This window comes from Urtica dioica, chromosome 4, assembly GCF_054948205.1.
Source record: "Urtica dioica subsp. dioica isolate 48M chromosome 4, U.dioica_male_clone48M_v1_H2, whole genome shotgun sequence".
NCBI lineage: Eukaryota > Viridiplantae > Streptophyta > Magnoliopsida > Rosales > Urticaceae > Urtica > Urtica dioica.
In genome coordinates this window covers 2,864,736-2,887,189 of record NC_142759.1, presented here as the reverse complement: position 1 = coordinate 2,887,189, position 22,454 = coordinate 2,864,736, and the positions used below count along the sequence as shown (strand labels likewise).

The window sequence follows — 22,454 nt, the reverse complement described above, 5'->3', positions numbered from 1 at the left end:
TTATGTTTGGGCTATTTACATCTTTCACGGCATTTAATATTTATTGCCATTATTTCTATATTTCTCATAGTTTTAGAAATAAGATTAATCACGAATAAAATAAATGCGTATCTATCGGGTGACCTGTTTATTAAAGTTTTTCTTACGAAGCAAACTTTTTTTAAGCAACCTGTGGCTGTGAGGAAATAAATTACATCATTTGGATTCTAAATAGTATTTTTTTCAATTAAAAACGAATTTTGAAGAAAAAAAATATTCCCACTTTCAACCACTACTTTATCAAAATATACATTATTTTGGAAACAAAAGTGCATTAAAGATTATTGACGTCAATAGACGACATTATTCTACAATTATAAATCAATGATTTTTTTTAATCCAATAAAAATATTATAATTCAAGAATATACTTATCTCAGAAATTTTAGTATTTTACGTAAAATACCAAGCATGCATTGTTATGATTAGTACGCCAAGCATGCAATGCCAAGACTATATACATTGTTATAAATAATAGTATTACTGAAGAAGAGAATTGTGAGTGTGACTCTCATTATTTTTGTTTCGTCGTTTCAAATAATGTGTTTGGTATATTCAAACTTTCAAAGACATCATCAACAAGCATTATTTTTCTTTTTCTCTCCCTGTATCACTATATGGTGGGGTCACTTTGACTGGATTATTAATACACGAAGGAGACCAAGATATTATTAATTTATTATATATATATAATGTATATAGTAGTCACTTTCTATTATTAGATAAGGCCATACATATATTTTTAGCCTCTCCTCTTCGAATCTCTTTATGCTTCTCTCTCTCTCTCTCTAATGTTTTCTCATGGAGAAGATGAAACGACAATACCAGATTTGTTTAGATGTCCCATCAGCTTGGATTTACTGAGAGACCCGGTGAGTCTGAGCACAGGCCAAACCTATGACCGGTCAAGCATAGAGAAGTGGATAAGCTCCGGAAATCTGACGTGTCCGGTCACAATGCAAACTCTAAACGACCCACCAACGCTCGTCCCGAACCACACTCTCCGAGCCCTAATCCACCGATGGCTCCAAACGCCCAACCCCAATCATCACGATCAGCCCTTGCACGCCCTCAAACGATGCCTTGAGTCCCAAGAAACCACCCGGCTCCAGTGCCTCGAGAGTCTTAGGGTTTTGACAGAAGATTCGGATTCGGCCGCGGCGATGGTACGGTTAGGGTTCTTACCTTTGCTTCTAGATCTCATATTTTTTGAAGCACAAGATCGTAAATTCGAAACCGAGTTCATTGAACAAGCATTGGCTTGTGTTGTGAAACTCCTCCCTTTCTCGGAGTCGGATGAGTCTATTTTTGCTCGTTTTCTCGATGAAGAAGATTCATTGATCTTGTCTTTGTTCAAGCGCGGTAGCTTAGGGATCAAGGCATGTCTTTGTCGAATTATCGCGATCGTTTCGAAGTCCTATAATAAGAGCGATAACAAAGAGCATTATCCGATGAAACTCTTGCGCGAGATCTCTCTCCTCGTCGGCCTTACTTCCGGGGAGGCTTCAGACGCAGCGGTCGAGGCCTTGTGGTGGATTTCTTGTGGCACAAGCAACCAAAAACGAATTGTCGAAGAATTATTAGGCGTCGTCGATGCCCTAATATCGCATTTGTCGAGGGCCTCGTCGTCGTTGGCTTTGGCACTTCTCGAGAGGCTCTTAATAGGGCACGCGAGCGCGAGAGATTCGGTGATTAAAAACCCTAGTGGAATCAGGGTTTTGGTTAAGAGGGTTTTCGAGGTTCCGGGCGGCCACGAAGGAAGCGAAGGAGCGGTCGGATCTCTGGCGGCGGTTTGTGGCGGGTCTTGGCGGGCCCGGGAAGAGGCCGTCGAGGCCGGGGTTTTGAGTCAATTGGTGTTGCTTCTTCAGAGCCAATGTAGTGCAAAGATAAAAACCAAGGCAAGAATGTTGCTCAAGCTTCTTAGATCTAATAATTATGGTTAGTATCCTATTGATTGTGTGTTAAGAAATAACGATATATTTAGCACAATATTAGTCGTAAATAGTGTAAGAACATTGTTTATGAAAATATACGTGTTTTATGTATGACAAAATGAAAATTTTGGACTTTATTGTACTTTTAGCTTATGAACTTGGTATATTTTTATGAGTTTTGAATATTTGAGACTCATCGCCTTTTTCTCAACTCCCATCAATACTTATAGACTTAAATTCAAATTTTCTAGGTTGGAATGATCAGTTCATGAATTTCTATAATCAAATCTAAAAATATGCATATACTCGAATGAAAACAACATATAACGATTATTTAACGCAAAAAAAAAAAAAAAGTATATATATATATAATAATAATAATAATTACGCGCGTGCGTTGCACATTTGAGATTTTCGGCAAAAAGTGTTAAAGACAAAGTGTCGCGGATATTCTAAAAGTGAAATGCTTAAGGACGATTAAATAATGATAAAACCAATTGAACACAACCCTTATTTTCAGGCGATAACCTAATTATATACCATCACCAAATAATATGTATTTTCTTCCCTTGATTTGTTTAGAGAAACAGTTAAGCGAAAAACACTCAATGTTTTTTCATTACTTTCGCATTGGTATGATATTGGTTTTTCTCTTCGCTGTAATCAATATTCCCAATGATTATATGATATGGGAATTTATATCTCCACAAGAATCACATGGACAATTTCAAATAATTGCATTTTTAACTGACTAATCCAGAACAACCGTACTACATATTCATGATACATGACTGACTAAAGTTCGCACGCGTACACACAATCTTAGACTTCGTAGTTATGATGATTAAGAAATCACTAATAATTAAACAAACGAACCTAAATTTACTTCAACTTTATAGCGGCCTGCTGACAAAAAAATGTCATTTTCTAATACTCTTCTTTAGTATAAAGTAATGCTGCAAAAGAAATGGTATATAAGATGAGACATATAAAGTAACATTTGTAATCCAAGTCCAAGTGTCCAACCAGTACAATTTATTTATTTTTATTTTTTATATTTTATGTGTGGGTAATTACAGTTTCAGACAGGAAAGTAGGCAAATACTGAACTGGTAGGTCCATGTTTTCTGCCACCGAATATGGGAAAAGAATGTAAGGAAAAAGAAGATGAAATAAGTTAGAATTTGGCATCTCATTTCACAATCACATGTCACTATGTGCTACTCTACCCAAATTTCGCATTTATACTTTAGGTGCCTAGAAGGTCAAAATTTGACAATGTTTATTGGAATATACATACATATATATATATATATATATATTATAATCGAAAAATACTTTTCGAGAGGGATAGATAGTACTCAATAATTTATTTTTGAATTAAAAAAATAATAATTTATTTTTGTGGCTAATTTAAAATTAGGGATTTTATTATATATTTTTCTCGGGCACTATTTTTTTCCCCTTTAATTGATACCCGGCTCAGATATTGAAATTTCCGTTTAAAAATATATAAACATACTGTGCTTTTAAATTGTGAAAATTGCATGTAATTGTGTGTTTTTAAAACTTATCACAGTAAATAACAATGTGTTTAAACTTTTTTATCACGAAAATAGTGTTTTTCAAGCTGTACAAATACTTTTTACAAATATTTTTTTTGTTGATATTTCAAGTTATAAAATATTTAATGCTCACTTAGTTATTTACAGTTCTGAAAATTAAAAAAAAAAAATACATTTATGAAATATTTGTAGATTCATGGAATTATAATCTTCAAATGCGGTATATGTGAAATTTCCCTGTTATTTTTTCATTGGAAAATTATCTGAATAAAATGAAAGAGAATAAATTAGGAGGTTCTTTAAGGCCATATCACTGCTATATATGATGGAAATCCCATGCGATAATATTTTGTTTTACTAATTACATGAACAATGAACACTAGCGTGTCTAAAAATTTACCGCGAAAAAGTAATATTTAAGTTGTAATAATTTTTTATTTACACGTTTTGTATTTTATTTAACTTTGTTCACTGTTTACAACTTCATTATGAATATAATCTCAAATAACAATTTACAATGTAACAATATAAAAATTAAACAATCGCTATTTTTTAAATGTTGCACTATAAAACTACAATTCTTGGTGATATTGGGTATATTGCAACATGGACTAAGAACACAAAAGTCCAAGCTGAGAAAAAAAAAAGAGGAGAAATTGACACATTTACTATTATTCGATAACTTATTTATCATTTTTCACTAAAACACTAATTTGGACAATTCTATTAGTAAAAATATGAGAGAAAATATTTTTATCCATTTTCATCCTCTCTTTTTTTTCTTTACTTTTTCTTTTTTCTAATTTTTTTTTCAAGAAATCTGGTTTTTTTATTTATTAATTTGGGCTAGTTTGACGATTTGTTGACATATGTCAACAATTGACAACACTGAAAATTTTATTGATTTGTTGACGTAGATATCAATAAATGACATCACTGAAAAGTTAGTTAATTTGTTGACATAGATGTCAACAAATGACATAATATGTTGACATAACGTCAACAAATAACACAACTTGTTAACATGTAGGCTTGCGTAAACTGTTCAACCATCAATTGATTCTCTTCTTTTGTCTAGTTGATTAGTTTTTAGTAAATCAATTAATTGATCATTTATACACATTTATATATCGATATGTTATTCGGGTCTTTCATTACAATGGATCAATTATCTCCTTTTTTTTTATCACCATCGTCCACCATACTAGGATTAGAAAAGAAATCTTTCCAGAAAATGAAGACTTGGCCCAACGACTCCCTTCACACATACAAATAAAAAAGACCAAAAGAGATTAGAAAAGATGTTAAATATATTAGCCATAGAGATTACAGTCTTCACCCTCATTACGACGAAATTAATAGCCCTATAAGGGTACTTGTGCGGAATTCACAAGCTTTACAAAACAATTTTTTTTTATCATAAACAAAATGACGCGATTGCTATCAGCCATGCCCATTATAGAATAATTTACCTCGGTTTGGATATCGACAGTAGTCCCATGATTGCAATCAGAAGCAATCTCGGAGCCGCGGCCCAGATCGCGACCCACATGACTCAACTCTCAGCAGCGAGATCACCGGCGAACCATGAAAATGCGTCGGAGACCACGCACGAAGCATTACCCTCGATCTTACTCTCCCCCGCAGCCAAAGTCTCGGCAAAATTTCCCGGCTCCGATTCAAAAGACAACTTTACGGCTTCGATCGAGCACCCTGACGGCGCGTGATCCTCTGGAATCATGTCGCCAACGTGTATTGGCGTCACTTCGTCGGCAACACCGTCGGGGAAGAGTGATCGGTTGACGGAAGCGGTGGCGAAGAACGAGAACACGACGACAGTGGAGAGGAGATGAGCTGCGTGGGTGCCGATTTATAAAGCTTCCCATATGTATGGAACCCTCCGTCTCATATTTTACGGGAAATTGGACTTCCGGGACCGTAAAAAATGGTATTGGGAAATCTCGGAACCATTTTTCACGGTACCGAGAATTCCCAGTACCATATTTCGCGATTCCGGGATTCCCACATTTATTTTTTACATTTTTTATTTTAATCATCAATGCATTTTAAAAAAATTCATATATTTTAATAAAAAAAATACAATTTAAAAAATATGGTACTAAATAATGTTAATCAGGGATCCCAATTCCGTCCCATTTTCCGGATGGTTCAGGGATAAAAGTCCCGGTGCGATATTTCATAATATGATTTTTTTTTTCATTTCCCATACAGTACCAATCATATGGGAAATTGGGTCCCGCGGGAACGGCAATATGTCAGAGTGGGCTAGTGTTTTGATTTTGGGGCCATTTTTGTTGGGTTGGTGGTGAATTCTTTTTTGATTTTGTTGAGGATGAGAGAAAGACCTATTCAGATAGAGAGAGAAGGAGAAACGAGAGAAAGAAAGAAAAAGGTAAATGAAAAAGAGTCAGAAGAAATGGTTCGATCCTCTTATTTTTATTTCTCGAACCGACAAGGAATTTCGGTACCTTAGGACCGTTATAGTTACGGCAATATAAAATATATCGAAGAGTTAGTGCAGGGTTAGCTCTTGAAGAATCTTTTCCATTTTTTTGAAAATATAGTTGTATTAAAAATATTGGAGTTTTTTTAGAAATATATGCTTGTGAGGGAAAATAAAGTATTTGTATATTAGATTCACTAATAGAATTGTCCAAATTAGTATTTTGATTGAAAATGAGAAACGAGTTATAAAAAAACTAGTGAATGTGTCAAATTCTAAAAAAACAAAAACAAAAAATTGCATCCGCATGAGACTTTATTCAAGTTCTTTATTGAAAGTTGAAACTAAAGCTGAATTTTCGGTTAACTTCAATTAACCATTAACTGAAATATACGGTTAAAATTAATTGTTAACCGAAATTGTAAATAGTACAATTAATTGCAATTAATCGTTTTAACCGAAATTGTAAATAGTGCAGTCAATTGCAATTCACGAAATGGTTGAGCAATGGAATATTTAGTAACCAGTGCAACTTAATTGGTTCCCAAAACATAATTGGTTGGGCAATGCAATTCACGGATTGGATAGCAGTTAATGGACTTTAATTCCTTTTTTTAGTATGTTAATGGACTTGCGCAATGATGCGTGGTTCAACACCATAACCTCTACAGTACGCCTTCCAACGGTCACATCGTGTGTTTGGGGTGTTCATTTCCGCCACGGCTTCTCGAATACGTGAAATGTGCGGCTTTAGAAGTGTGAGGCCGGCTTGTACCATCAAGTTGATAATGTGGGTCGCACATTTTTGGTGGAGAATTACTCCTCCAGCATGGTTCCCAAGATGCTCTCTCAACTCCGTTATTGCCGTGGTGTTGGCCGAGGCATTGTCCATCGTAATAGCAACAATGCGGTTCACAAGAGCCCACTCTTCTAATACCTCGTGGATGCGATCACTAATATTTTTTCCGGTATGGCGCATGTTCATATGTGCTCAAATCCTATAATTTTTTTTTATGCAAATACCAATCTCTATCCACGTAATGAATGACAACACTCAAATAATCATTTTTGTTAGACGAGTTCCATATATCGCTAGTGCATGCAATGTTGTTTTCGGGCATACTACCTAATGTTGCCATATAAATTTTGGTATCATGCTCATATAAATTCATCAAATCCAAAGTAGTCGTAGGACGAGACACGGGTTTGTAATTAGCATTAAAACCTTCTCTAACCATTTGCACAAAGTGAGGGTTGGAACCTATCCCTAATGGTTGATCGGTAGATGCAATAAATTTAGCTATAGCTCGTCTACCTTTAACTTCATCATATGAAATTGTACTTACTTGATCGATTGACTCTCCACGCTTCTCATGTGAGCTTATATGATAGCGTAGTGACGACGTGCCTCCGCCGGAGTATGTAAGGATATGACTACAAATTTTGCACTTCACTTGATGAACATATGTTGAACCGTCGGGGTACGTCGTGACGATCTTGTCAAAGACTTCCCAAACATCCGATCGTTGACTCCCACTAGTTTTGCTCTTTTTACGCCGAGAGCTCGTTGGAGCAGTGATGTCGAGTTGATGAGACCCCGTTGAAGATGGTGGTGTGGGTTGTTCGTAATTTTATTGTTGAGGCGGTTGTTGTCGACGAGAATGATGTGATTCCGGCGTCGGGTTTGGTTGTGATACGGGAGTAGGGATTGGTGGAAACAATTGTGTCCTCGCCCTTCGAGAATGACTACGTTGAAATACTCTTTGTGCCATTTCTTGAACTTGGGTATTGACTTCTTGAGGTAAATTATGCATGGTTGCATTGATTTCTTCAATTGTATCCATGAAAGCTAATGGGTTTTGGAATATAGGGGCATTGATATCAATATCATCGGGTGGTTGACTTTCGGAATCGGAATGGTAAGACATTTTTTTATATTTTGTGTGAAGTGGTGAAGTGGGTAATAATTGAGTGAATGTAAGTATTTATAGATGAATGAGTGTGTGGTTTAGTGTGTGTGTGTGTGTGGTACATTGTATAACCGTGTGTGTATAACGGCTACATTGTAGTATTAGACTTTATTTTTTTTAAACACTATATTGTATAATTTAAAGTTTAAACGGTACAAAATTAAAGTGTGTAACTTTATTCAGAAAAAAACTACTGAGCAGCCTACAAAGTACGACCTAGAAGTCATACGTTCACAGTGACAGCTACAAGCCTACAACTATGTAGCGCATATTCAGAAAAGTGAACAACTATGGTTAATTGTTAATAACCAACTATTATTATTTTCAATTAACCTCGGTTAATTGTTTTTTATTCGGTTAATTTTAACCGATTAATTTCGATTAAAATTTAAATACAAAATTTTATTTTTGACCGAATTTTCAGCTTTAGTTGAAACAAAAGGGAAAATTTTAGTCAATCCATACCCGTGTTTTGAATGCTTTCATAATCATCTCCTTTATTTATTATTTATCTTAAATCAACTATGAGTTTTGCTACTCTGTAAAATACATCCCTAAACACAGTTTTGAATCTTTTAGACATTTCTCAAGTGAAACTTATTTGAAGAAATTACAGTCTCTCTTCTTTTGCCTCCAAAACACTCATACGTAAGCTCAATTAAAAAATAAATAAATAAAAAAAATAAAAAAAAAAAAAACAAAAAAAAAAACCGGGAAACTCATGGGAGCCGTGGAAAACCGAAACTTGTTTTGCCCGTAAGCCTGTCCCAACTGCCCATGCCATCTTCAAGCAATCTAAGGTTACCTTGCAAACACGGACAGTTCGGTCATAACGAAAGAGTTTTCAAGGCATAACTTATGAAAACGTCCATTGGGACGACTAAAAGATTCTCCAATGTTTTCTCAAAGCACCTCATACATGTTTTTCCTTTATTTCAAGATCTTGGACATGTTAGACCGGACCAAAAAACCGAAAAAGAAAATTGAATATGTAGGTTTTTGAGAACACCCTAGTAAAAAGCGCCTTCTTAGTCATAGCACAAGTTTAAAGATAGTAGATGCAAACATTGAATACGAAGAGAAGAAAAATGTAACCATAAGACCAAATGTTTTCCACTCAGGAGAAAAAAAGTATAATAAACAAGAAACGTGTTGGTATTATAATTTAAATATACTTTACTTCTCATGGTTATCCTGGGCAAACCATGTCAAATTATTAACTATCATTGATTAATTATTCCAAAAACAAATTCTGAACATGCTTCATTTTTATTTCTAATATACCAGTTTTTCCCAATTTTAATAGAGAAGTTAGATGAAAGGAAATCGGCTCTGTATAAAGAGTACTAGAGCATAAAGTAGAGGTGAAAAATATGAAGACGGAACTAATATGTCTCTAGAGACTTATACGAATTTAATACAAAGTCGTTTCAATAGTTTTAAATTTAATTGTTTGTAGGGCTTAAAGTTATCTGATTTTTACATACAATGCCAAACAATTTTTACAAGTAATTTTGCAGTTCGTGAGAAATTTAATTTAATCAAGCAATCAAGAAAAAAATTCTTCACCAATTTGTGAATGAACCAAAACCAATTGAGTTAGATATCCAAAATGCTGAGACGAGGCGAGATGATTCGCTTCAGCAACAACCACTTGTTGATGCATCGGATTGTGGCGGTCTTTCTTTGAAAATATTCTTTCTAATCCCTCGTGAACCCTCAGCTAAGAGGCTTGGGGTATCCAAAATCTGCACATTTTTTTGGGCACTCTAGCGATTTAGACATTTGAATCATAAGATTTTGCAAATATCTAAGGTTTGACAATTGTTATTAGAAAACAAGCCAAACTCAGCTAAAAAGATTTGCCAATGCTCATTTAAAAAAAAAAAAAAAAAAAAAAACACACACACACACACACCCCACTTACGAACACTCAAACTTGAATGTGAAATCAACACATTCAAGTGGCTAGTTTGCTAATGATGTATTATCCAACGCGGCTATTTGATATATCTAAATTGTTTTCACCACCATATTATTATCACACACGCTATCATATCAGCAGACAATTACACAAAATGTCGTGAAGTTTTATTAATTTGTAACTAAAAAAATTCCTTTTTAATGAGGGCCAGAATATTTTCTTTTTACCTTTAGAACAAGCTCTTCAAAGCACTGCTGTACGTTGGCCCGAGTTTTAGCACTGCACTCTGTGAAAAGGCATCCACATTCTCTAGCAAAGTTTATTCCTTCTTTCTTTGTCACAACCCTGTCGCTTTCCTAAAAAATTAAAAATAAAGTATGATCCGGGTAGTCATAAACTGAAAATCACATGGATATGATTAAAAATAATCTTCGAATTGTAATCACGAGAATTATTGCCTGAGCCAAGAAAATTCTAATAGGGACCTTATAGTAAACTCACTTAGGTTGAAGTATTATAAGATGGGTTTTCTGGGATAAGAATTGTGTACAGAGAAAACCATGGAAATTTGGAAGCTAGCATATGAGCAATTCTTATTCGTCCTTTTTTTTTATTATTATTAATGATTTGCATTGACTTAATACTTTCTCAAAGATCACAGAACCTTGATATGAAGATCTCATAAATAAATACCTTGTCCACTTTGTTTCCAACAAGCATTTTGATGCAGTCTTGGTTTGTGGAGTAAAGATCAATTTCCTTGGACCATATGTCAGAGAGGTTTGTAAATGTGTCTCTCCGTGTTACATCATAAACTATCAAGCAAAGAAAAAGCGTAAGAATGAGATTTTAAAGAATGAGAAAAGTAAACATAGAGTTCTAATGAAACCAAACACTAATACACAGAGCAACATTGGAATCTGTGACGTATAGTTCTAAGACTATTTTGATCTGTAAATGAAGCATACCAAGTTGAATGCACAACGGGTTGTTTTAAATTAGAAATGTAATTATTCAAGCCATGGTTATACGAGAATAGCAGATATCATAAGTTTGATCTAACCCTGAATGGTTTTTCTTAGATATAAAAACTAAAGCTCGAATTTAGATTTAGCATAGGATTCAGTCGAGTAGCACAGCTCCATTGGAGACTTTTGTGAGAGAGCAAACTGTGAAACTAAGTTACCTAGCTTAAGAAATCTCGGATAAGAATTACAGTTCTGAAAATGGCTTTTTTGGGTCCAATCTTTCTCGGTCAACCATAAAATCAATAATAAATGAATAGATAGTAGCATTCTAACTGACTCTGATTTCATGTACCCTCACATTCCACGATCACAGCAAAAAATATTACCCTAAAAAAATTTGACTTCTTCCTGCTCTAGTAATTTTTGCTTTTGCAACACTAAAAGCTAAGAAATGATTAAATTAAAAATCGTGGAAAAATAATAACCAAATCTAATCGGATATTGGATACTTACCCATAATGATTCCCTGTGCACCTCTGTAATACGAACTGGTTAATGTTCTAAATCGCTCCTGGCCGGCTGCGATTTCAAACACATACCACAAATCAAATTCGAAAGAAATTAAGGACAAAGGGATGAAAAGACCAAAATCAAAGATTTACAGACGAATCGAGTAAATCTTCATGTGGGAACTAAATAATTTGACTTATTATTAGAGTAAAATGTTGTGCTTAGAGTAGAGTCACGCTTCATGGATTGAGAGTAAGGACTATATTGAATACGCCGAGCTATAACAATGGAGTCAATGAAACTACAAGTTAAGCTGATCACAATTAAGTATACACTAAACTTTGCAATGGAAAAAAAAGGGCCATTATTTCAGATCACAGATTTGGAGCAATGATTTACATAAACACCACTATTGATCTGTAATCAGTAAAGCCTTAGAGCATAAATCGAATTCATTTGTGATATACATACGACTTATAATTACCAGTGTCCCAAATTGCAAGCTTGAGTTTTTTGCCTCCAACGTTCACATACTTGACCTTGAAATCAACACCTATTGAAATAGCATACAAAATTAATAACCTAGAATCGAAATTTCATACAAAAAAAAAAAAAAAAAAACTCGATTGAAGAATTACCGATCGTGGGAGAGAGATCTTCGAAGGTGTCGGAGGTGAAGCTGAGAAGAAGACTGCTTTTTCCGACACCGGAATCGCCGATCATCAACAGCTTGAACAAGTAATCGAACTCCGGTTGATTCGATTCCATTTTTACTCGCAATAACAAAAAAATAAAATATGTAATTAAATCCTTTGACGAATCTTCTCGCGGATGACGATTTTCTCTCGGTTTTGTAATGGAAATGGAAACGATGGTGCAAATGGTTTATTTTATTTTTAATTGTTTTACTTTTGATGGATTTTTCTATATACTAACCCTTTTTTTCTTTTTCTTTTTATCAGATTTACAAACTTCTTTATTACAGCCTTGTGATAAATTATTGGCTTAATGATCTGGCAAAATGTGAATAAGCATCAATGCCATTGGTAAATTGAACTGAAAAAAAAAAACCTCTTTTTTTAACAGCTAGGTACCCTTATTTTTTGTCTTGTCGTCATGACCCTAATTCATCCTATCATTTAGAAGGTGGGCAATGATTATGAGCAAGCATTATTGTCGAAATTAACAGTTTTTTTTTTTTTTAATAATTATATATATCAAACACTTTTGACATCGCTAATATGCCCGCTAATGTATTCACTAGGGACAATATGTTAAATGGAACTCACATGCGTCAATATATCAGCGTGTTGATAAATATCAATACTCATTTTTTTTTATAGATAAAATAACTGTGATTACCTTCTAGAGTACACACCACATATATATAAAGTCAAACGCGCGGGCTTTCATGTGAGATTTCCCATACTTAAATCCCACATTTTCATGCATATACGAGTCTCATGATCATCATCGTCGCAATTTTCGAAGACCATTGCAGACCATAAATTGTTGATCAAAACGTAATGTGTTTTGATTGATGGTTAAAGAGTTTCAATAAATTTTGGTAGGTTGTATTCTATTCTTTGAGCTCGATATTACAAAAGATTGGGTTGTCATGGATTGGAGCTCGTTTCGATCCATCTGACCGACGAATAACGTGTCCAAAAGAAATTAGAAGGCCGAGTAAAAGTGACATGATTGGAAGGCTGTCTTCTAAGTCGTTTGGAAGTGCATACAGTGTATATTTTGATGGATGGTTACAAAGTTTTCAATAAATTTTGGTAAGTTTTCTTTATTTGAACTCATATCATAAAGAACTAGGTGTGTGTAGATTGAAGCTCCTTCTTAAGATATCCAAACTCGTTAAAACAAAACCATAAAAAAAAATTATTAATCAAATTTATTGATTATTAATGCCATCCTTTTTGGCGTGTTTATCACTTAACTCTTATTTGTATTTTAATATAGCTGTTCATCAAACTTACACGAATGAAAAATATTTCATTTATTCTTAAAAAAAAAGTTTTCAATTTTCCAGTTGAACAAAACTCACACAAGTACATTAAAACATTATTAGAAAAAAAAGTACATAAAAAACAGCAAAAAAAAAGTGTGTGCTTATTCATATATCCTTTATTTGGTTTGTTGCCAATTAATCCAATTGCAGTTCTCAAGTACATTAAAACATTATAAGAAAAAAAAAGTACATAAAAAAAAGAGAGTTGTTTATTCATATATCCTTTATTTGGTTTGTTGCCAATTAATCCAATCGCAGTTCTCAAGTCAAATTGACTTGGAAATGACAAGTGGCGCGGCATGAATTGGCAACTATCACACGCTTGATGACTTACTCCTAATATTCTTTTTCCTTAGTTACAATTACTCGATGAAATTAGATTTCACCTCCGTAATAAACAGAAAGGAGAAAAGAATAAAATAAAATTTCAAGTATAAACATAATTCATATTGAAAAAAAAAATCACAAGAAATAAAAATTAAATAAATTTCATACAGAGAAGCACTCCGATCGGCGAAATTGACTCGAGTGTTTTATAAAAGTAACTAAATAAACATCCTGATCCCAATTTTTAGGATCTTTTTTTTTTTTTTTACAGATTCAGGCAAAAATTACTAGATGGGATTAGATTTCACAGCTCGTAAAACGATTATAATCTATAATAATTCTAGTTCAAAAAGGGAAAATAATAAAATAAACTTTTGTGCATAAACTAAAGTATAACATCCATGTTGCATTAAAAATAAAGCATAAATATCTATACGCAAAAAATTAGACAGTAACAATCGAGTCTTATAAAAGAAGTATTTAAGCATTTTCACAGCCCGGAATATGATCAATTTATAATATATTTAACATTTTAATCCAAAAAGGGAAAAAGAATAACATAAACAAACATCCATATTGCAGAGAAATAAATACACAACAAATTAACTAAAAGCGAAAAAAAAAATACACAGTTGTTAACAAATATAAAAGAAAATTAAACTAAACATTTTGACTGAGTTGCACATTATTATTATTATTATTAGCATAGGACTTATCGAGGACGACGTAATTCCCAAGATACCCCTGAAGATGATCAGAGAGCAATGACATGTCGATATTTTCGTGGTGGTACGATTTGCAGACGAAGTAAATCACCGTCCCAGCCACAAGTCCGATCAAAATTAACGCCGTGAAAAGAATACACGACAAGATCGCCACCGGAATCTTAACCCCGATTCCTACGCCGACTTCGGCGTCGACGAAGATCAAGAACAGAAACTCCACTCCGCCGAATAGAATACTGAAAATGAACACGAGTCCACCGGAGACCAGAATCTTACCTTTGATCAGTCTGAAGCCTCTCTTCACCGCGGAGAGGCCGTACGTCGGTTCGAGAACGGAGATGACGAAGGCGAGGTCCCAAACGGCGAGGAGGTAGACTAATCCGGCGAGGTAGAGTATGACTAAAACGACTAGCACCGCGATTCCTGCGGCGGAGGTTCCGATTACGACTACGGAGAGAGTGATTATGACTGCGCCGATGACGCTGTAAACCACGATGGCGATGAATCCCCAAATGAAGGTGACGGCGAGTCGGCACCAAGCTTTCGGCGCGGCTCGGAGCGCGGCGGCGGTGGAGGTCGGCCTGGCGGCGAAGAGAGAGGCGACGGTGAAGACCACGGAAGAGGTGGCGATCAGCGAGAGGAGGAGGAGGATAATGAAGTAGAGGACTGTGAAGATCCAGTATCCGGCGGTTCGGCGGCGACTTCCGTAGCCGTAGCCGAGACCGGTATCGGCGGTGTTGGCGCTGGGGAAGATGAGGTTGGAGATCTGGTTTTGAGCGAGGTAGAGGATTGAGAGTGGGAGGATCACAGCTAGGGAGATTCTCGAGAAGATTTTGGCTCGAGAGAAGATGATCTTGAAGCTCTGTTTTATGGTTCCGAAAAACCCTAGAAATTGAAGCTCGTGTTGTTCTCTGTCCATGGCTGCTTCTTTTCTTGAGGTTGAGATTGAGAGATAGACGAATTTTACCCTTTGTTTTTTAGTTCTTAGATTTGATTCTATAGAATAGAATAGATACACAAGATATATATACATGACGTTCTTTCTTTTGCCGCGTAGTTGACGGAAATGCCCTTTGGTCTTAAATGGCAGATAACGCGGATAACGTTATTGCAGATACATTTCCTGCAAAAGACAAAAAAATTGTTGCAAACACAATTATTTTTAATTGTCATTGACACACTACCACGCAAACACACTTTAATTTTTTTTTTTTTTTTTTTTTAAATTGGTCTTTGAATGGACAGAAAACATGCATTTATTTTTTTGCACAAAAAACTAAATGATGCCGTAATTTGAACAAGTATTGGAAAGTGGGGTAGTTTTAAATTAATTATAGCAGGTATGTTTATTTAAGTAAATTTGACTTAGAAATGATGAATGACGAAGCATGAATTGGCAACTATGAGTCACAAACAATTGACTGACTTTCCTACGAAACAATCAACAATCATAGCTGCGTTGGACTGGGCTCTCCATAGTCCATCCATAGAAAGTTAAGGCAGATTATAAAAACAATAATGCTGACCATCAGCCGATATCAACACTTATGTAATATATTTACGAGTTTTTTGTTTTTTTAGAATAAATGACAATTTTGCCTGTAAATGATAATACTTGTAACAACTTATCTTTTATGATACAAAAAATAAAGAAGATTATGAAAACAGTAAATGTCGAACATTAGCCATTATCAGAGCTCATGTCACATATTTGTAAGTAATTTGTTTCTAGAGCGTTGATATTTAACATCGATGATAACAGCGTATTAGCGATAACGCAATATGTGTAAGAGCATCTCTAATGGGTGACAACTTGAGTTGCATATTGATGATATGGATGACACTCAATATAGTTTGGCCATTGGAGTCAACTTAAAAGAAATAGCATTAATTTTAATAATAAAATAAGAATATAAATGACATTTTTTAAAGTTGTTACTGTTAGATTTTTTTTCCTTTTGTAAGTTGTCAAATAAATGATGTGAAAGAATGTTATAATTAAATATCATTATAATAATGATGTTGCAAAAATTGACTACTATTAACATTAGAGATGTTCTAAATGCACTAAAAATAAGAGCATTATTCACATCAGCTGTCAAAATCATTTTTGGAAAATAAATGAGTCCAAAAAAAAAAAAAAATACATAACCGACACCGACTATTATATATGTCATTTGAATATATGTCATGTGAATATATGTCACTGTTGATGGTATTTTTGCGCTTATAAAAATCATTTCCTTTTTTATATTGTGAGACTCACAAGCACATCTTCTATTTCACAATTTTCAAAAAAAAAAAAAAAACATCTTCTATTTCACAATCCTTAATATCAACGCGGTGTTGAATATCAATACTTATATGAAAATTGTAAAATAAAGGTGTTTAAAATCATAAAACTTGTAGGATAGTTAGATCGCTTATCACTGAGTGCTACACGATGTAAAAGTCAAATGGTTACACGATGCAAAAGTCAAAAGTCAAATTGTCGTGTGAATTTTTTCAGGAATTTCTCAGGTGATTTAGCCGAGTAATAACCGTTATTTTCTTAAAAATAAGGAATGTTTAGTGCATGTATATTCTCACCAATACAACTTTGTTTGGAGTTTGGACCATGAAATACAGAACAAGAATAAAAAAGAGGTGACTTATCTAATATACAAAAATACAACCCATATTGTTAATGCATTTTTTTTTTCTGGTGATGATATAAAATCATATTAATACTTTAAAACTAGCACTGCAAAATGGTAATTTTCTTTTCATTCCGATCTCTCTTTGATCGTCATGTCCCCTCAATCGACAGGAAATCGCTTTTTTCTTTTCCCGAATTTGATTGCCAAACCAGAGAAAGAATTTTCTCCGATGTGCTAATCGTGAAAATAAAAAAAAATATAAAAAAAAGATAAAAATCATTCATAAGAGCACAAAATTTTCACGATTGAGACCGGTCTCTCATCTTGGCTCGGGCAAAAAATACTCCAGCCAAAAGTCCTACAAAAATCGACATTTTTGAAATTGCATATCAAGACAGTAATTTTTCCCTTTTATTAGTCAAACAGAATTTATTCAACAGCTGTTTGAATAGAAATAATAATGATGAAAACAATGTGTCACGTACCGAAAAGAATGCTCGTTGAATTCTCTAAGCTTGTTGGGACTTTGAAGAGCAGAATTCCGGTGACGGAAAGTGGGATCTTATTAAGCGACCCGACAAGGCTGCAGATATAGATATGTATGTATATTAATAGTGACTCTTCATTATAACATGTATAAAGTAATTTTTAGGATTCAATTCCTTAATATAGAAGAATCAAGGCCTTACCTGTAAGTGGTCGCGCCTGTTTGGTGAAGAAACCACATGGAAGTGAAGCTGATTGCGAGCCCCAGAAACCCACTCACTGTCATCACCAACCAGAAACTTGGCAGCCTCAGAAGTGGTCTGCGTTTTACAAAATCAATTCAAATTAAAAAATAATTTGTTTAATTCAACCAATTTCTAGGATAATTTCAGAGCAAATTATTCCTCAAACTCTTGATTTTGTAGCATTTAAGTCGATTAAAAAATTATATTAATTTGGAATCTATCACCTAAGGAACTTTAAGAACTATTTGCTTACTAAAATAATTTGGAAATTTTATACCCATAAAAAAAAAAACTATATGAACATTTTGCTCATAAAATTAGTGTAGAGAGCAACATGCGAGACACGAAATGATTCAGAGACTATTTGCGCTGAACAAAAATGATTTTCCAAAATATAAAAAAAAAAAAAAAAAAAAAAAAAAAAACACTCACGTGGTGGCTAGATAATCGACCTCGTTGAAGACGAAAACTAGAAGAATCCCCAAAGGCACGGAAAGAGTGTTATTTAGTAAGACCATCGAGAACTCATTCAAGTTCCCCGATTTCGTGTGTTGCTTTGCTGTGTCCATTACCCTTCGCAGACTCAGCTGCAACGAAATTGGAGTTACGAAGAACCACTCAAAATGTGTTCATATATACTTACATATGTACATATATACAGTTAATGATTTGGCTTTGCACTTACGGAATATGAAGCAGTTAAGAAACAGTTAACGATTTGCCATGTGTATCCAACGGCATGAAACGTTAGATCGGTGATTCCACCAGTAATGGCTGAAATGATCTACGCGGAGAGAAGAAAAAGAATCGAAATTATTCAAAATATGCAACTAACAACACGTCAGATTACTTAGAAAGATATCCAAACAGACTATTTAAATGGGTCATTTGAACAGATTATCTGAATAGACCTACATTGATTAACCTATTTATTGAGAAAATTAGCATGGATGATTCAAAGTACAAGGTTTCTCAGTTAATGACTGCAAAAAATAACTTCAATCCAGAATATGATTGAACAAAAAGTCATTTTTTTTTTCTTTTTTCATATGCTCTAGTGGGTCTTGAACTCATATGTTAATGACACCATAAGCTCAATTTCAGGTTATTTGAGGACGAGTTTAGTGAAACAGACATCTAAACATCATTTGTTATGTTGGATCAAATAGAATCTACGAAGCCAAAGATCGTACCATCAAGAAGAGAGCAGTCCAGACCCGACTGTCGTGATGCTTGCTAAAAAGATACATTTCGCCGAGAGCTGTTATAACGTTTGTTACGTTCTTCAGCACCGTCACCATCGCAACATTTATGTACTTCAAACTGAAAAATATGAAATCATCTTATTGATCACACACATTATTTTTCATGTAATTACTAATGTAAGAAAACAAAAAATGTGGAATCATAGCTTTTACACTCGACTTTTCCATGTTTTACAGCGCACTAACCATTTGAGTGTGTTAATAATAACATACATGATTTATATTGTACTTCAAACTGCAAATTTGAAAAGCTTCTTAGTGAAGAAAGCAATAATCGAATCCCTCCTATTCAAATTCATCAAGAGGTATAAAAAAAATACCCTTTGTATTAATCTTTATCACACAATTCCATTATTACGAGCTGCAAACAAGCACAGATTTCCCGTTTTAATGCCATATGTCAGGCTTTTTTTTTTTTTTTGGGTTCTTCGTCTGTTAATTCAGAGCTAAACATGTCTGAAAACAACACCGAGTCCATAACTAAACAAGTTTTAGCACAAATATAATAGAAGCGCGTGTGAATTGCCATACCTACATACCTAAACATACTTGTGACAAGCATTCCGACGAATATGAAATTCACCGGCAGCCAGACCTTTATCAGTTTCCACGTCAGAGGCTCCGTCGACACCACGCCGAGAATGCTCAGCGCAGACACAATGAGTACCGAAATAAAATTCTGCAACAAATATCAAAGAACCGCGCCAACTCAGTTAATCGAATTTAAACCTCTTTTCAATCAACACTTTCATATCGCACAGTTTACTATGAGCAGATTTTCGTAAGAATAAAACTCAGATACAAGACTAGAGAGCACTAGAGCGATTCCCGACTAAGCCAGACAGAGAATAGAGAGCCAAAAAAAATGAACTTTTGTCTCTTTAGCACAAATAGTCCTTGAACTATTGTAAGAGTAGCATTTGGTCCCAACACTAACTTTTGGAGCAAAATGGTCCTCAGAATATTGATTTTCTGTCATTTTTAAAAAATAAGAAATTCAACCCTTAGCACTTGCTTTTCTTAGTACAGAACAAAACAGCACTAAACCATTCCTGTCTGAAAAAAAAAGTGTTTGAAATCACTAGAGAACACAGAGAGCCGAAAAAGAAGAAGATATTACCTGGTATACCATCAAAGATATACCGGCGTTGAAATTATAGCTGGAGAGCACAAACTTGTTGACCAATATCATGCTGCAAGAAGAGAGGCAATAAGCAGCTCCGGAAATTAACGCCTGGTTCTGCATTTTGATTCCCTTACCACCTCGTTGACTTCTATCTCTATCTCTCTCCTTCTCCGACTTACCGCCTTCTAAGTCGGGCCCGCCATTCTCAAGAGGCTTCATTTCGTGAAACGGGTTTTTACCTGCATAGTTTGTATGTTCATACAAACAGAAGACTCGACGAATATGAAGCGAGGGAATGGCTATACATGCTTTGTATAGATCTACGAAAGTTTTTACCTTTATGCCAATTTCTTGCTCTTCTTTGGCTTCGGATTTCGCTTCCACTTTGTCCTTCGACCGTTCGTTTCTACTACAAATCTTACTGCTCAATTAAAAAAAATAAAAATAAAATAGTGAGACGATGGGTTAACCTTTATTGTTCAATTATACAGAATAAAGACTCCATGAATAAGAAGCGAGGGAATGGCTATATAAGCTATAAATCTACGGAAGTTTTCACCTTTTTTAGCAACTTTTTGCTCTTCTTTGGCTTCACCTTTCACCTCCGCTTCGTTCTTTGGCCGTTCTAACCTAACACAGATTTCACTACTCTCTTCTTCTAGTCAACGAAACTCACTATGATCAATTTCGAATTTCAGTTAGCCTCAACTCGAAGTTCAAACAGACTTATCAAAAAAAGCCTAAAAACTAGTCAGAAACAGAAATACAAATAATCGCTCAGAGCCTCAGACACAATCCTTATATCTTTAAAGGCGCATTACATATTATAATTATTTCTGGTCAAATCTGTTTCACTTTCACACATTTTTTTTTCCCAGCATTTTGATAAATAAAAAAATAATAAAAAAAGTTGAATGGCGTCTTTGTAAAGAATCCATAATTGACTGTATTGAATGAGATTTCAGTTGGAAATTGCTAGTATTGTTGAAAAGTTTCTTTTTCCTTTTCATACTCAAAAATATATATTTACCAAACAAATCAGTGTATATACTTAAAGCCAAAAAAGAATAATCAATCATATAAGTTGACCCAAAACTCCATCAGCAATATAGAAAGACGACTAAAGAAAGAAAGGAAAAAAAAAAAAACCGAATCTACATCAACGAAACGAAATTAAAGATCGATATAAAAGTGATCACCTTTGGACTCCTCGCCAGAACTTCTGTACTATATATCAATTAAGGATGACCCAGAAATGGATTCTTGTTTATATTATCAGAAACACAAGATTCGTGAAAACGCACCAAGGGTCAGAGCTGAGACGAGCTAATATAATTTGGGAATTGCAATGAAAAGAAAAGTAACGTAACAAAGAAAAAGAAAGAAGCTTTTTTTTTTTTCTTCTCAGATTTTGATCAACAAAAATGAGAGGGAAGATTTGGGCTTTTCAAAGTTAGAAGAAGAAGAAGAAGAAGAGAAACTGGGTCGTCTTTATTTAATACTAATAGTACTACAGTTTATTGAGTTCGTTATATTTCACAATCACAGGTGGTGGTCTCTATTTCTTTGTTTTATTTATTTATTTACTATTATTTTCTCCAGATAAACATTTTTTAAAAATAAAAGCTGAACAAATATTAGAAAAGCCACACGTTCATTTAACTGATGTAACTAATTATGAAGTTTTTTCATTTTTATTTTGTATAGTATGGGAATAAAAATATTAACAGGTAGATGACTTTACCTTTCAAAAAAAAAAAACAAACAGGTACATGACTTAAGATGTCTCTCGGACAAAAATAGATTCTTAACATTCTATTTGCAACAAATAAATTATATTTAATGGGAAGATCTATTTCACATAATAATCAAATAGAATAGCTTTTTTTTTTTTTTTGGGCACAAAAAGCCCGTCTTCAATGACTGCTCGCTCTCTCTCTCTCTCTCTCAATTGACAAGGGATAGTGATTTACATGTTAACCTTTAGTGCTCTTATTAAAAAAAAAAATATACCAATTGATCATTTAAAACAATTTTAGTACAAAATAATCCATAAAGTTTAAGCCAAATCAATAGTAGCCTCGTCATCACAGTGAGTAGTGATTACTAAATCAAACATTTTAGTAAAGCGCTTACATAATCCGTACTTTCCTAGCACCAAAGCCAATTATTCCACTATAAGCAATAATTAATTTTTGAAACTCAATAGAGACTATAGAGTCAGTCAGATATGCATATTCCTATTGGA

At 34.2% G+C, this 22,454-nt stretch overlaps 4 protein-coding genes across 7 annotated transcripts; 1 reads left to right on the top strand and 3 right to left on the bottom strand.

Moving 5' to 3' along the window:
- Positions 1-758: 758 nt before the first annotated feature.
- On the top strand, positions 759-2,166 carry LOC149399281 (U-box domain-containing protein 26-like). The gene is made up of 2 exons (XM_089612926.1): positions 759-1,204; positions 1,397-2,166. The coding sequence occupies exons 1-2, from the start codon at positions 830-832 to the stop codon at positions 1,979-1,981; spliced, it is 960 nt and encodes a 319-aa protein (XP_089469052.1). The 5' UTR covers positions 759-829; the 3' UTR covers positions 1,982-2,166.
- A 7,187-nt stretch (positions 2,167-9,353) lies between these two features.
- On the bottom strand, positions 9,354-12,403 carry LOC149399280 (ras-related protein RABC1-like). The gene is made up of 6 exons (XM_089613240.1): positions 12,012-12,403; positions 11,858-11,926; positions 11,377-11,442; positions 10,589-10,710; positions 10,123-10,251; positions 9,354-9,719 (listed from the first exon to the last, which is right to left on the bottom strand). The coding sequence occupies exons 1-6, from the start codon at positions 12,139-12,141 to the stop codon at positions 9,612-9,614; spliced, it is 624 nt and encodes a 207-aa protein (XP_089469366.1). The 5' UTR covers positions 12,142-12,403; the 3' UTR covers positions 9,354-9,611.
- Positions 12,404-14,207: 1,804 nt separating this feature from the next.
- LOC149399279 (uncharacterized) lies at positions 14,208-15,473 on the bottom strand. Its single transcript, XM_089613867.1, has one exon. The coding sequence runs from the start codon at positions 15,362-15,364 to the stop codon at positions 14,381-14,383; it is 984 nt and encodes a 327-aa protein (XP_089469993.1). The 5' UTR covers positions 15,365-15,473; the 3' UTR covers positions 14,208-14,380.
- A 1,496-nt stretch (positions 15,474-16,969) lies between these two features.
- GONST1 (golgi nucleotide sugar transporter 1) lies at positions 16,970-21,730 on the bottom strand. Of its 4 annotated transcripts, none has more exons than XR_016296813.1 (11): positions 21,406-21,730; positions 20,766-20,881; positions 20,543-20,627; positions 20,201-20,445; positions 19,620-19,759; positions 19,009-19,138; positions 18,501-18,599; positions 18,248-18,402; positions 17,774-17,849; positions 17,570-17,667; positions 16,970-17,442 (listed from the first exon to the last, which is right to left on the bottom strand). XR_016296813.1 is itself a non-coding variant. In XM_089613758.1 (11 exons), exons 4-11 carry the CDS (start codon positions 20,423-20,425, stop codon positions 17,384-17,386), a joined length of 1,023 nt encoding a protein of 340 aa, XP_089469884.1. In that variant the 5' UTR covers positions 20,426-20,445; positions 20,543-20,627; positions 20,766-20,881; positions 21,406-21,727; the 3' UTR covers positions 16,970-17,383. The 4 variants fall into 4 exon arrangements, 3 of the variants coding, with proteins under 3 accessions (XP_089469884.1, XP_089469885.1, XP_089469886.1); XM_089613758.1 differs by having other exon boundaries at positions 17,774-17,890; positions 21,406-21,727; XM_089613759.1 differs by lacking the exon at positions 21,406-21,730 and having other exon boundaries at positions 17,774-17,890; positions 20,766-21,222.
- Positions 21,731-22,454: the final 724 nt, after the last annotated feature.

What these genes read in the sequence shown, in the direction of transcription:
- LOC149399281 (XM_089612926.1), top strand. Translation starts at nt 830, where the DNA reads ATGTTTTCTCATGGAGAAGATGAAACGACAATACCAGATTTGTTTAGA. An exon ending in CGGATTCGGCCGCGGCGATG is followed by an intron (nt 1,205 to 1,396) that starts GTACGGTTAGGG and finishes TCTTTGTTCAAG; the next exon opens with CGCGGTAGCTTAGGGATCAA.
- LOC149399280 (XM_089613240.1), bottom strand. Translation starts at nt 12,141, where the DNA reads ATGGAATCGAATCAACCGGAGTTCGATTACTTGTTCAAGCTGTTGATG. An exon ending in AGATCTCTCTCCCACGATCG is followed by an intron (nt 11,927 to 12,011) that starts GTAATTCTTCAA and finishes CTATTTCAATAG; the next exon opens with GTGTTGATTTCAAGGTCAAG. An exon ending in GCTTGCAATTTGGGACACTG is followed by an intron (nt 11,443 to 11,857) that starts GTAATTATAAGT and finishes TTGAAATCGCAG; the next exon opens with CCGGCCAGGAGCGATTTAGA.
- LOC149399279 (XM_089613867.1), bottom strand. Translation starts at nt 15,364, where the DNA reads ATGGACAGAGAACAACACGAGCTTCAATTTCTAGGGTTTTTCGGAACC.
- GONST1 (XM_089613758.1), bottom strand. Translation starts at nt 20,425, where the DNA reads ATGAAGCCTCTTGAGAATGGCGGGCCCGACTTAGAAGGCGGTAAGTCG. An exon ending in TCTTAACTGCTTCATATTCC is followed by an intron (nt 18,403 to 18,500) that starts GTAAGTGCAAAG and finishes ATTTCGTTGCAG; the next exon opens with CTGAGTCTGCGAAGGGTAAT. An exon ending in GTCGATTATCTAGCCACCAC is followed by an intron (nt 17,891 to 18,247) that starts GTGAGTGTTTTT and finishes TGTAAAACGCAG; the next exon opens with ACCACTTCTGAGGCTGCCAA.